Here is a 14004-nt window from a genome sequence, read left to right as displayed (position 1 = left end):
ATGGCATCACCCACGGCCCAGACAGGGATGGGATTTCCAGCCTCTGCCTCCAGCTAACTTCTGACCTCTCCCCAGATGTAGGGGGGCCCGCAGACCCCATCGCACCCACCATCATCATCCCTCCCAAGAACACCAGTGTGGTGGCCGGGACCTCAGAGGTGACCATGGAGTGTGTGGCCAACGCCAGGTGGGTGGCACCTCTCCGTATCTCTCCTGCTCCGAGGAGAGTGACTGGAGCTGTGTCATGCGAGGGTTCCCGAGGAGGGGGCCGGGGACTCGCCAGCTGCCGTTGGAGGGTTTCCATGCACGGGCAGGGCCAGCTCTTTCTCTGCAGCTCAAGAAGAGCATATGCTGGATGATTCCCTGGATGGGGAGGTCAGCCAGGGACGTCCAGGACCCCAGGGGGCCTCCAAAACATGGAGCAGCCCAGAGGGGAGCAGGGTGCCTCTGAGGCAGAGCCACTGACTTGCAGGACGTGCAGGAGGGCCACAGTGCAGGGACCACTCCGATGGTGGCTGAGGGTGTGGGCTCTGCAGAGGGCACTGGGGCCCCTTCCTGGACGTGTGCGGCCCTCACTTCTCCCTCATGGGGAACAGTGGCAGAAGCCCTGAGTCTCATTATATGTGGACACTGTGCTAAGTGCCTTCCCATACGACCCCACGGCCACCCCGTGGCACGGGTGTCACCACCCCAAGCCCACAGAGGGCAAGCAACCTGCCTGACATCATCCGGCTGGCGGATAGAATTCAAATGCAACTGGCCACCCCAGAGGCCTGTGCTCACTGCCACGCTCTGGGCCTCAGGCTCCTCATGCATACATTGGGAATGGTCTGGGCACCGCCTGCCCTGACACCCCGCAAGTGCTCCACCAAGTTAAGCCGATGTGCTGGGCGGGGAGTTCGACCGTGACCCCGAGGGCCCCCTGAGTTGAAGATCCCTGGAGAGCACGTCCCTGGGACAGCGTTTCTAAAAGCATGCTCCTCAGATCCCACGTTTCTCCAAAGTGTGGGAAAGGCCCCCACGGAGTCACTGGACACTCTGGAGGCCCTGAGGAGGCCCGCGGTGGGGAACATGCCCTCCTTCATTCAAGCCAGGGTGCCCCCAATATATGCGATCAAGAGCTCCTTTTCTGTGGGACCCCCCCCCGAGGGCCCCGTGGAGACAGTATGGATCCCCCCGGGAAAGCGCTGTCCTCAGGGACATCCGGGCACGACCCAGGCCTGCTAAGCCTCGGGGTCTGGGAGTGCAGGAATCAGTGATGGTGGAGAAGGGGCCTGGTTTCTTGCAGTTGGGGGGTTGTCTGTCTGCCTGTGTCCCCTTTCCAAACCTTGGGTACGTCACATTTCTCCTGGTGGCTTCCCCTCACCCTCGACTCCCCCAGGGTCACTGGTCGGTGGTTGGTTGGAGACAGCACTCGGGTGCATCGGAAGAGAGCAATGTGAGGCCAGGCTGCTCTCTGCTTCCCTAGAGCTGCTGCACCCTGAGCTATCACCCCGTCTCCGGGCCTCGGGCCAAGCGCATTGCTTGCACTAGTTGTTCCTGTTTTACAGATGAGAAAACCCAGGCCCAGAGCAAAGAAGGGACCTGCCTGAGATCTCACGTCCAGAAAGTGGCAGGGGGTGGGCAGGCCCAGGCAGGCCCAGGCAGCCCGGCCGCCCAAGCCCACCCTCCTCACCACCCCCTCCCTGCCTCCAGAAGCCCTTGTGGCTGAACAAGGTTTTGCCCCCCGCCCCAGGCCCTTGATCAAGCTGCACATCATCTGGAAGAAGGACGGCGTGGTGCTGTCAGGCGGCGTCAGCGACCACAACCGCCGGCTCACCATCCCCAACCCCATGGCGGGCGATGCCGGCTACTACGAGTGCGAGGCCGTTCTGCGCAGCAGCAGCGTCCCTGCCGTGGTCCGGGGCGCCTACCTCTCCGTGCTGGGTGAGGGGGCGGACCCCTGGGGCTCCCCTGAGGAACCCACTTGAGCCCCCCGGCCCCGGCCCCGACCGGGGCTGGATCCGCAGGAGCGTGACTCTGACGGCTCTGATTCCCTCTTCAGAGCCGCCTCAGTTCGTCAAGGAGCCAGAGAGACACATCACAGCAGAGATGGAGAAAGTGGTGGACATCCCCTGTCGGGCCAAAGGTAACACGGCGGCTGCGTGCACGGAGTGGGACCAGGACCCCAGGCCCGCGGGAGAGGCCTCCGGCCCAGATATTCCTAGGCCCCGCCTCTCTCAAGGGCACATCGCTGAGTAGAGTCTGGCCGGCTGTGCGCTGGCACCCCAGGAGACCAACAGGCCAAATTGCCGTCATCTCGGGCTGGAAATCAACCCCTGACGGGACCATAACTCGGGGGTTACAAATGAGCCCAAATTACCGTAATTTCAGGACAGGTGACAGATCCAAATTGCCCATAATTTGAGAGTTGCAGACAATGCCGAATTACCGTAATGTCAGTAGCGGCGCGCCTTGGGCATGTCTCGCCTGAGATGCGTCTCACAAGCTCGTCCTGTTTTCTGGGCCATTTTGCCCCATCTCCTCCGTCCCCTCTTCCTCCTTAACCCCCCTTGTCAGAACCCCAGAGGGAGGGATTTCTGCTTCTCCCGTCCCCACCTTCCCTCCCCTGGCTTAGGCTGAGCCAGCAGCCAGCTGCAGTCAGGGTGAAATCCCGATGACAGAGAAGGAAGAATCAGCACCCTGGGGTCCTTGGGCAGAGGGCAAAACGTAGCTCTCAGGAGAGAGGTTTGGCAGAGGGGCGTGAGTAAGGACACCCCTCCCCCCCAGTCTCACATGGGAAACACGGCGATCTGTCCAAACCGGCCACAGATATTTTTTGTTGGCTTCCTATGTGCCGATACTATCCCCAGGGGTGGGTGGGCACAGAAGAAACCCGATAGCCAAATCCCTGCTAGTGCAGAACTTGCATCCTCGGCAGGGAGAGGGGCCTGCCAATAAACAAATAAAGGGACCGTATTTCTTCTCATCTGAAACGCCACGGGTTGTAAGACGCGTCATTATTTTATGTACCACTAAGAAAGAAAAAAGGCTGCCAATTAAATTATGACATGCTGTCGATTATAAGACACATCCCGATCTCAGAGATGTCGCAGTGGGGATGAGATACAGCATCACAGGCTGCCAGGGCGGGAGACAGCTGGGGAGGGAGGGAGGCGGGCGGGCTCAGGGGCGGAGCCCATGGTGCTCCCTGTGACAGTGTGGCCAACTTATCTGGGGAAGTCACTGTTTTTGAGAGAGACGGCCTCCCTTTGTCACCCAGTCTGAAGTGTAGTGGCACAATCACAGAGCACTGCAGCCTGGAACTCCTGGGCTCAGGCAGTCTTCCTACCTCAGCCTCCTGAGAAGCTGGGACCACAGGTGCATGCTACCATGCACGGTGAATTCCTTCTTTTTTTTTTTGGCGTTGGAGTTTCACTCCATCGCCCAGACTAGATTGCAGTGGCCGCTCCCGGCCACCGCAGCCTTGACCCACTGGGCTCCGGCGATCCTTCCGCCTCAGCCTTCCAAGTAGCTGGAACTATAGGTGCGCGCTACCACGCCCGGCTGATTTTTGATTTATTGTAGAGGTGAGGTCTCGCCGAGTTGCCCAGGCAGGTCTCGAACCCACGGTAATTCCTTCATATTTTGATGTAGAAACGGGGTCTTGCTATGCTGCCGGGACTGGAAAGTACTTTTGAGCAGACACCCGGAGAGACTGAGGAGGAAGGGCTGGGGAATATGTCTAAGGACAGAATGCCAGGCTGGGGGTCCAGGGGAGCCCCCATTTGCCTCCATGTGCAGACCAGGTATGGGTGGAGGTTACCGGGTGCCTCCCAGGGATCAGGCGTCCTCTGCACCTCTGCATACTCTTTGACACAGGGCACTATGGTCAAGTAGTCTTGGGAAACCATCCCACAGCACAAAAAAGTTCTGCCTAATATTGCGGTAAAGGATAAGCAATGGTTCTTGCTAAACAGACACCAGGATCTTTACTGTATCCCAAAGACGTTGAGAATCCCTGCCTCCCCCCCCAAAGCGGCACCTCTGAGAAGGTTCTAGAGTCCAAGACACACCAGGGACGCCCTCCCCTGCCTCCGAGCCCCCTCCCAGGCAAGGCTGCAAAGGAGGCAGCAGGAGGCTGATGCGTTCTGTGTCCCCCCAGGCGTGCCCCCGCCCTCCATCACCTGGTACAAGGATGCGGCCCTGGTGGGGGTGGAGAAGCTGGCCCGCTTCCGGCAGCGCGGCGATGGGGGCCTGCAGATCAGCGGCCTGGTGCCCGACGACACCGGCATGTTCCAGTGCTTCGCCCGAAACGCCGCCGGCGAGGTGCAGACCTCCACCTATCTGGCCGTCACCAGTAAGTGGGGCCTCCCTGTCCCACCCCTGCGCCTGTCCAGCCCAGGACACAGCTTTCCTCCAAGCCCAGGAGGACAATGGCACGCCCCTCAGTGGAGGCGGGGTCCCCAAGACTGTCCCTGGCACGGCAGCCTGAGGGCGCCAGCTGATGATGCCTGCAGCTCCTGCAGTCCTGAGTCCTGAGCCCCGGAGGAAGTCCCCGGCCCCTGGAAGCTCGCCCCGGTGTCCTAGGATGGGTTCTTCGGCTCTTTGAGAACCAGGGGAGGTGTGAAACCAGTTTCCCGCTCTGCCATTTCACCTGTCCCTGGGTTCCGGGCGGGAATGAAGTGACCCCATCCCAGGCCAGAGGACCTGCTCATGTTTTCGAAGGAGAGAACCAGTACTTCCTTCTCGGGCCGCCCCCTTAAGCCCCTTTCCGCTCTTGGAGTCTCTGCTGTTAGCAACCAGAGACAACACTGCCGGCGGCCATGCCCATCGGATACGTGCTGGTGGTCTTCACGTCAGCCACACAGGGTGTGCAGGGCGCTCCTTGGGCCCCACAGGGTTCACCGCCCAGGCCCACAGAGGCCCCAGACCCAGCAGCCATGGGCAGAGGGACTGGGTGTGCCCCGGAGGTGACACCCAGGGGCTGCTGTCTTGCTTCTGGCTTCCAAGTGCAGGTGAATTTGGTCGGTGTTTCTCTCTGCTCCCGGTCCCTCCCCGAGAGCCTCCCTGGGGGAGCAGGACCAGGAAGCCAGCCGACATCTGAAGAGCCCAGCGCAGCCAGGCTGAAGGGCGCGCTCGGGTGGGCGTCTTAGACTGTGGGTGATCTTTTAAGAAGCCAGAGCCTCGTTTCATGGGCAGTTCGGGGGCAAGTCCCATCTGCCTGTCACAGGGGATGCACACTGTTCTGGGGTCCTGAGGATCGAAGCGGGGAGGATGAGTGTCCCCGGGCCCTTCCACCGGGCAGGGGCCAAGGGGAGCCCTCATGGGCCCTCCGCCTTCTTCCCAGCATTGGGACCCCGTCAGGACACCTGCACCCTTCCCTGCAGAGGGCCCCAGCCTGCAGCAGGGGGGAAGAGGACCTGGCTCTTTGGGGCTCAGAGAACCCTGGCAGGGGGGCTTCTCCCAGCGTGTGGCTAAGAGGCCCCACTGTGTCTGTTTGCAGGCATCGCTCCCAACATCACCAGGGGCCCACTGGACAGCACGGTGATCGATGGCATGTCCGTGGTGCTGGCGTGTGAGACCTCAGGAGCACCGCGGCCGGCTATCACATGGCAGAAAGGTAGATGGGCTGGACCTTCAGAGGGTGTGGCACGCGACAGCCCAGGACAGTCTGCAGAACGAGGTGCTGGAGCCCGCTAGGCTGGGTTCCCCGGGTACGGTTGCAAAGGCCGTGCACCGCACCCCCCCAAGGGAGCATTTTTCACATCACTCCACGCACTCAGTGCCACCTTGCCGGGCTCAAGGCCCAGCTCTGCCTCTTCCAGGACCTGTGACCTCGGATGCGTTATGACTCTAGGCCTCAGTGTCCACAGACCGCAGGGTGATGTCAAGGCTAGATGGGAGCATGTGTGGGAGGGGCCTGATTGGTCCTGGGAAGTGGGGAAGCCATGATGTTGGCGTCTGGTCACTCGTACTGTGCTGGTGGTGGCCATTGTCATGAGGTAGAAGGCCATCCTCCTCCCATGGCTGCTCGGAGGGCTCCAGGCGGCGCGGCCAGCAGAGCCCAAGCCGCGGACCTCATCCCTCCACCCCGCGTGTGTCCATGCCCCCTCTGAGCCCACACCCTGACTTTCATCGCTGTCTGCGTGTCCACACACACACACACACAGTCGCTCCCGCACACCCGCAGGCCCTGCTCACTCGGGCCTTCTCCCCAGGACTCGTGGCCTCGCCCCCCACACCCCTTCCCCGCCTCACCTCCCACCTCCTCATATCCCGGTCGTCTCGTTCGCTGCTTGCCTTCCCACCATGCCCGGGGTCCTGGCGTCGTCTGCTGCTGTCTGCCAGGGCCCAGAGCAGGGTGTGGCACGCAGTAGGTGCTCAGAAAACGTCTGTGGAAATAGTGCAGGCACACTCAGACGTGCACCCAGACTTGGGGACAAGCACACCACGAGCTCATGGTGCCTGGACAGTGTACACGTGGGCTCACGTGACCCCTGACTCACACACAGGCTTCCCTCTGCATAGAGAGGGGGACGGTCTTTAAAAGAGACAGAGTCATGACACCCCCACCCTCTCCAGCTCATTCTTGCATGCGCAGGCTTGCTCTCTCTCTCCCCCCACCCGGTGTCCCTCTTTCTCTGTATCCCCTCTGTTCTCTCTCTCTCTCTCCCCCCCCATATCCCTCTCTCCTTTTCTCTGTCTACCCCTCATATCTGTTGTATTCTCTGTCTGTCTCTCTTTCTCTCTGTCTCTCTCTCCCCCCCTCACCCCTATCCCTACCCCTTTTTCTCTCTCTGCCCAGGACCCTCCCAGGCCAGGCACCAGGCCCCCCCTGTCCCCCTGCAGAAGGAGGCCTGTCCCAACTAGAGCTGTCGGCAGGGACTCCCCTATCCCCACCCCTACCTCCCTCTGCTCCCATCCTCTCTTCCCTCCCTTGAAGGTGACTCCCAGAAGCATCCCGCTGCGTGATGCCGTGGTCACCTTGTCAGAGCCGCCGCCACGTCCCCCTCCCCCCCCGGCCCAGGTGCCAGCCGCCTCCAGGGCCGTGCCAGGCTGCCGCTCCCGCCATCAAGAGCTAGTGTGCTGCCCTCGGGTGAAGGACAGGCAGCGGGCAGGCGCGAGAGTACCCGTGCCGGGCTGAGGCTGCAGCCCTGTGACCACACGCCCTTGAGCCATCGCCCATCCGGAGGCTCTCCGGCTTCGTCCCTGTCCTCGCCCCGCTGCCACCACCCCAGCCCCCCACCCCTTAGCATTTTCAGGACCGAGCAGGGCTCTCCTGCCCTGGGGCCACTGGGGAGGGCAGGCATGCCATGGACTTCAGGCTGAGCCCACGCGTGTCGCCCCTAGGGGAGCGCATCCTGGCCAGCGGCTCCGTGCAACTACCACGCTTCACGCCCCTGGAGTCGGGTAGCCTGCTCATCAGCCCTACGCATATCTCCGACGCGGGCACCTACACCTGCCTGGCCACCAACTCGCGGGGCGTCGACGAGGCCTCTGCCGACCTGGTGGTTTGGGGTGAGTGCACAGAGCAGGACGATTTTACATGTCTGTGCGTGTGTGTGCATGTGTGCTTGCACGTCCCTACAGGTGCTGAGGACCCAGGACACTTGTGGAGCACTCGCTCATACCGCCAGCTTCTTCCCACCGTGTGTCTGTCCTGGTCAAGGCCCTTCCTATCAGAGGGACAGTGACAAACTAATTCAGAGGCCGGGGACGCAGCAGTGAAGCCTCTGCCAGTGGTGCCACGTGAGGGCCGGCTCTGCCATGCTTGACCAAGTCAGAGAACGTGCAGGATATGGGAGCGCCGTCTTCAGATATTTTAGGGCAGAAATTGGCAGACTTTTGTAGCACAGGCCAGATCATAAATATTTTGGGTTTTGTGGGCCAGACGGTCTCTGTCACCACAACTCAGCTGACTTCTGTTGTGCCGAGAAGGCAACCACAGACAGATGCCATCCAGTGGGCGTGGCCAGGTTCCAGGAAGTATGTAAACCGGACCCTGGCTCCAAGGGACCGTCTCCAGCTGCTTCCACCTTGGGTCCCACACCCTAAACACACCCACCTGGGCTGAGCCGGGGGCCCTGGCGGGTGGAGCCCTGGACTGGGAATCAGAAGACCCGATGTCTCCCTTGGCGGGACAGTCACCCCTGCCTGGCCCTACCGCCCTGAGATTGTCTGTGACTTGGACTCATGCAAGTACTGTTAAATGAGCCCCACCAGGAATGCGGTTTTCAGGAATTAAGGTGCAGGGGACTGGCTGCTCTTTTTCACCGTCCTGGGGAAACCTGTCCCCATTCCAGGTCTGCCTCTGCCCAGAGTCAGCCCTGGGGCCCGAGTCACCCCAGACATCCCTCCCCCTATGCCTGCATCACACCTGGGGGTCTGGAGCCCCCGGCCCTTCTGACTCCACCGTCTCGCTGTCTTCCAGCCCGGACCCGCATCACCAGGCCTCCCCAGGACCAGAGCGTCATCAAGGGCACCCAGGCCTCCATGGTGTGTGGCGTGACCCACGACCCCCGCGTGACTGTCAGGTACTCACTCTGTGGCGGCCTGAGGCCAAGCAAGGTGTGGGGAGCGCTAGGGAGGCTTGTGGCTGGGCTGGTGTCACTCCCAGGGAGGTCAGTGCTGCCTGCAGGGCCAAGCCTTGCGGGGAGGAGGGGTTTCCACATCCAGACATGGGCTGAGGGGCAGAAAACGCAAAATAAACACCTGGGGAACTGAGCTACCTTGAATTGAGTTAAGCCCGTCTCCAAGGAGGAAAAGAGAAAGGAATGCAGAAGAAATGAAGAACAGAGGAATGGGAGGAGGGAGGGGTTAGGGGAGGAAGCCTGCAGGTTGGTGAGAGGTGGAAGGCTTGGTTGCCACTGCTGGCATCCCCCACCACCCCACTGCCAACCCCCGTCTCGGGCCCCCAACCACTGAGTGGACAGCAGAGGAGTCTGGGCCAGCGGGCATGGGGTCAGCCCCAGGGCTGGGGCAGGACGTGACCCCTGGGGTGACTCACCATGAGAGGCATGCGAGGGGGAAGTGTTCTGAGCTACCCCCCATCCCCCATGGGGAAACTGGGACCATGCCAAGGAACTTGGCCTCCCGGGAACTCAGTCCCCTGAGGAAGTCGCTGGAGAAGCTGAATCGAAGCAGCCAAGACCCCTCCCAGGCGCCTGGGCCAGCACCCGCCCCACCCTCCACTCCCAAAACCAGGAGGAAATCCTCCCTGCATTCTCCTCCCCGAGCTCCAGGATGCAGAGGGAAAATGCAACCGCGTCCTCACAAATAAATATTCCTTCCGTGTTGCTTCTCTATTTTATGAGCGATATCGCTGTCGAAGCGCTGGCACCCAGGCTGGAAGGGGCGGGCACTCCTGCCACTTGGAGAAATGGCCTCCCCGGGCTCCAGGTGGCAACCGTGTCCTGCGGCGCCACCTGGTGGTCACCGGGCACGTGACTGTCTCTGCGGCCCCACGAAATGAGACCCGGGAGCCCAGGCGGGCGCCGGGCTCTCCAGACTTGTGCAAGGATTCTCAGAGAACACATCGCCGGCCCAGTCTGAGAAACGCCTCATGAAACGCCAGCCGCTGGCTCCTTCGGGCAGCCGTCACGTGTTGCTAGCACAGATGCAGACGTAGCCTTGAGATCACACAGTCAGAACATCTCAGCGGATAATCCAGAACGTGCTTATTCCTGGGTGTGATCGATTTTTCTAAAAAATTAATATGCCAGCTGTAAAAAGATCCTGAGAGCTCACATAGAGTACTTATGACTCTGCATCTCAGGCCCATATGTCATGTGGTAGCTGTACTTTTATTGTTCATTAATTGGAAAACTCTATAATAGCAAAAGGCTATATTAATTCAGCACATTTTAAGTTGGTATGTATTTATTAAAATGTCATCTACTTATATTCGAAAAAGACTTACACTTTTTTGAGTCAGGATCTCACTCTGTCACCCAGGCTAGACGGCAGTGGCGCAATCATGGCTCACTGCAGCCTCGACCTCCTGGGCTCAGGTGATCCTCCCTCAGTCTCCTCTGTAGCTGGGACTGTGGGCCCATCCCACCACACCTACGTTTTTGCTTGTTTGTTTGTTTGTTTTCGGGTCTGAGTCTCACTGTCACCCAGGCTGGAGTGCAACAGCACTCACAGCCGCTGCAGCCTCAACCTGCGGGGCTCAGGCTGTTCTTCCACCTCAGCCTTCCAAGTAGCTGAAACCACAGGCATGCACCACCATGCCTGGCTAATTTTTTGATTTATTGTAGAGATGAGCTCTCGCCGCATTGCCCAGGCTGGTCTCCAACCCCTGAGCTCAGGCAGTCCTCTTGCCTCTGCCTCCCAAAGTGCTGGGATACAGACATGAGTCACTGCACCCAGCATTCTTTTTATTTTTATTTTTTAGAGACAAAGTCTCACTATGTTGCCCAGGCTGGTCTCAAATTCCTGGGCTCAAGCAATCCACCCGGCTCAGCCTCCCAAAGTGCTGGGATTATAGGCAAGAGCCACTGTGCCTGGCCTAAGGTTTATGCATTTTATTCACTCTCTAGACAATTCTAGAGGCACAAAGGCATTCAGGGATTCAGGGATCCATTATAACATCTCTGCAGACCCACTTTCTAGGGACTTCAGTGACCCTACAGGTGGGACTTCCCCGTTCCAGTTTACTGGAGGGTGATCCTTGCTGTAAAGGGAATTAACCATCTAGAACCATCTTTTCACGATGGGGAGAGAGAGCAGAATCATCTTCTCGTCCTCCCCAAATTGGCAGACTCTCTGCCCACAGCAGAGGTCTCCCGCCTCAGCCTGTCTTCCTTGGACTTCCCTGCTACCCTCCGTCTTCTTGGCTATGTCTTGGGCGGGGTGAGACCTCGACCTCAGCATTTTGAAAAAGCTCCCCAAGTGATTCTAACGTGTCACCAGGACTGAAAACTCGATTCTTAACTCAGTGTGCTGTTTCTTAATCTGCTCTTTGCTTAAAAGCCTGTTGTGACCCTCTTTCATAAATATTTTTGTATAGACACACGATTATTCAGTGACCCACTGTGTAAGTATAACATCATTTATGTTACCTATTCCTTATTGCTGGATATTTGGATTATTTCTAAATTTGTGCTAATATTAAGAAATAATCAAGGTCAGACACGGTGGTCCAGGCTTGTAATCCCAGCACTTTGGGAGGCCAAGACAGGAGGGATGCTTGAGTCCAGGAGTTCAAGACCAGACTAGGCAACAAAGACCTATCTCTGCTGGGGGGCGTGGTGGTGTACACCTATAGTCCCAGCTGCTAAAGAGGCAGGAAGATTGCCTGAGCCCAGGAGGTTGAGGCTATGGTGAGCCGTGATCGAGCCACTGCACTCCGGCCTGGGTGACAGAGTGAGACTCTGACTCAAAAAAAAAAAGAAAGAAAGAAAGAAAGAAACATTATGAATGTCCTTGTAATTAAATATCTTTGCATGCCTTTGATTTCCTGAGAACTGTCTACTATCATTTAAAACTAAGAAGACCTCTGAAAACCACTCATCAAAATTGTTTAATAGCCAGTTGTAGAACTGGAGATTATTTTGGAAATTTCTATTCTATGTAAGTTGAATGGACTCATGGGTTATGTGGGTTTTGGGGGTTTTTTTGGCTTGTTTGTTTTTTGAGAACAGGGTTTCTCTCTGTTGCCCAGGCTGGAGTGCAGAGGCATGATCACGGTTCACCTCAGCCTCGACTTCTACAGTTCAGGCAATCCTTCTGCCTCAGCCTCCCAAATAGCTGAGACTACAGGTGCATGCCACCACACTTGGCTTTTTTTTTTTTTTTTTGTAGAGATAGGGTCTGGCTATGTTTCCCAGGCTGATCTCAAGCTCCTGGCCTCAAACGGTCCTCCCGCCTTGGCCTCCCAAAGCACTGGGATTATAGGCATGAATCACCACACCCAGGCTGTTTTTCTTTTTTAAATTTTTTTATTATGGAATCTAATGGCAGGAGTATGTTTCGTTTTGTAAGAAATTGCCAAACCATCTTCCCAAGTGTTGATACCATTTTACATTCCCACCAGCCATGAGTGAGAGCTCCCCTCACCCGGATTTGGTGATGTCAGTGTTCTGGATCTGGCCATTCCAGCAGCTGTGTGGTGATATCTGGTTGTTGTTTTAATTGGCATTTCCCTGATGACATGGAGCACGTGTTCATGTACTTACTTGCTGTCTATACATCTCCTTTGGTGAAGCCTCTATCAAGTCCTCTATCAAGGACTCTGCCCTGTTTTTTCGTGAGGTTGTGTGTTTTCTTTTTGTTGAGTTCTAAGAGTTCTTTGTATATTCTGGATAAGAGTGCTTTGTCAGATATATCTTTTGCAAATAATGTCTTGCAGTCTGTGGCTTCTTTTTGTATTCTCTTGACCTCATCTATTTTAAAGAAGTCCATTTTATCAGTTCTTTCTTTCTCGCAGATTGCACTCTTGGTGTCGTATCTAAAAAGTCATTGCCAAACGCAAGGTCATCTAGGTTTTCTCCTGTGTTGTCCTCTAGGAGTTTTATAGCTTAGCATTTTGCATTTAGGTCTGTGCTTCCTTTTGAATTGATTTTTGTGAAGGGTGTAAGGTCTGTATCTAGATTCATTTTTTTGCACATGGATGGCGAGCTATTCCAAAATCATTTGTTGAAAGATGCATTCCTTTTTATTTTTGTTTTGCTTTGTTTTCATATAATTGCTTTGCTGGAGAAACCAGGTTCTAGAAGACAGAGGTCCGCAGACATTTTCTGTACAGTGCCAGAGAATCAACATTTCAGGCTTTGAGAGCCCTGTGGTCTTGTCATGTCTACTCAACTCTACGTTTGTAGAGCAAAAGCTGCCATAGACAGTATGTGAACAGATGGGTGTGTCTGTGTTCCAATAAAACTTTATTTACACAAGCAGACAGCAGGCCATCATTTGCTCACCATGCCATGGACATTCTGGATTTGGCTAGCTGCTTTCTCATGGTGTTGTTAACTTGTTCTTCTATCCTCTGTATTTCTAATTAGACTTAAGTAGCTGTAATTAGATTTGGTCCAGTTGTTTGGGCACAGATACTTCACAGGCTGAGATATCTGCTTCCTAAACACCACGCCTGAGCAGAGAATGTCTCCTGGCCATAGATGGTTTCTTACGCAGAAATTACATCCTGCAACTGGATTTTCTGTTAAGTGAAATTCTGCCCATCCCCCAAGTGCTGGCAAGGGCAAGGATGATTATTTTCTAGATAAAGAGATGAATAAAAAGGTGGTTGCTAAAAATAAATAAAGAAAAGTGTTTGCTGTGATAGATTCATACATAGTATTAAAAGTCTTGAAAATTAACTCAGCAGTTTCATTCTAAGAATTTGTCCTCGAGGAAGTGATTTGGAATGTATGTAAGCATTTTGCCTTTAAGGATATTCATCACAACATTAACTGTAATATCAGAAAACAAGGAACTGGCCTGGAAGTCCAATTTTACGTTCAATTACAAAGGAACTGTGCCAGACCACTGTGCATCTGATAAAAAAAATCATGGTGTGGAAATGTCATGGTAAAAAGAGGTGATGGGATTTTATTGAGTGGAAAAGCAGCTTTAAGAAGCAAGATGGTTGAATAGACTGCTAGATATCATTCATGTAAATATACTGTCTCATTAAAAATATATAATGTGGCTAACTTCCCATGGCCTGGACACTACTCTAAGTATTTTATATCAGCTCACACAATCCTTCCAGCAACACCATGGGATGGGTGGTGTTAACATTCTCATATTACAGGCAGGGAGACTGAGGCACGGCAAGGTTTAACAAACGGACCCAGGCCAGGCTCGGTAGCTCAGCCTGTCATCCCGCGCTTTGGGAGGCCGAGGTGAGTGGATGGCCTGAGCCCACGGATTCGAGACCCGCCCGGTCAACTTGGCGAGGCCTCATCTCTACAAAAAATCAAAAAAATCAGCCGGGCATGGTAGCACACGCCTGTAGTTCCAGCTACTTGGAAGGCTGAGGCAGAAGGATCGCTGGAGCCCAGCAGGTCGGGACTGCGG

At 56.0% G+C, this 14004-nt stretch overlaps 1 protein-coding gene across 1 annotated transcript in view; it reads left to right on the top strand.

Annotated features, from left to right (window-relative positions):
- The window catches only part of SDK2 (sidekick cell adhesion molecule 2), a 189974-nt gene that overhangs the window by 103418 nt on the left and 72552 nt on the right, over positions 1 to 14004 (top strand). The window contains exons 9-15 of the mRNA XM_021711624.1: positions 76 to 187; positions 1736 to 1926; positions 2045 to 2128; positions 4145 to 4339; positions 5486 to 5602; positions 7333 to 7500; positions 8414 to 8516. Coding sequence (XP_021567299.1) covers positions 76 to 187; positions 1736 to 1926; positions 2045 to 2128; positions 4145 to 4339; positions 5486 to 5602; positions 7333 to 7500; positions 8414 to 8516 — 970 coding nt within the window. The remainder of the gene's footprint in view (positions 1 to 75; positions 188 to 1735; positions 1927 to 2044; positions 2129 to 4144; positions 4340 to 5485; positions 5603 to 7332; positions 7501 to 8413; positions 8517 to 14004) is intronic.

This window comes from Carlito syrichta, unplaced genomic scaffold (assembly GCF_000164805.1).
Source record: "Carlito syrichta isolate Samal-C Ts95f unplaced genomic scaffold, Tarsius_syrichta-2.0.1 Scaffold302417, whole genome shotgun sequence".
NCBI lineage: Eukaryota > Metazoa > Chordata > Mammalia > Primates > Tarsiidae > Carlito > Carlito syrichta.
The sequence above is the reverse complement of the archived record's forward strand: the minus strand, read 5'-3'. Positions and strand labels throughout refer to the sequence as shown.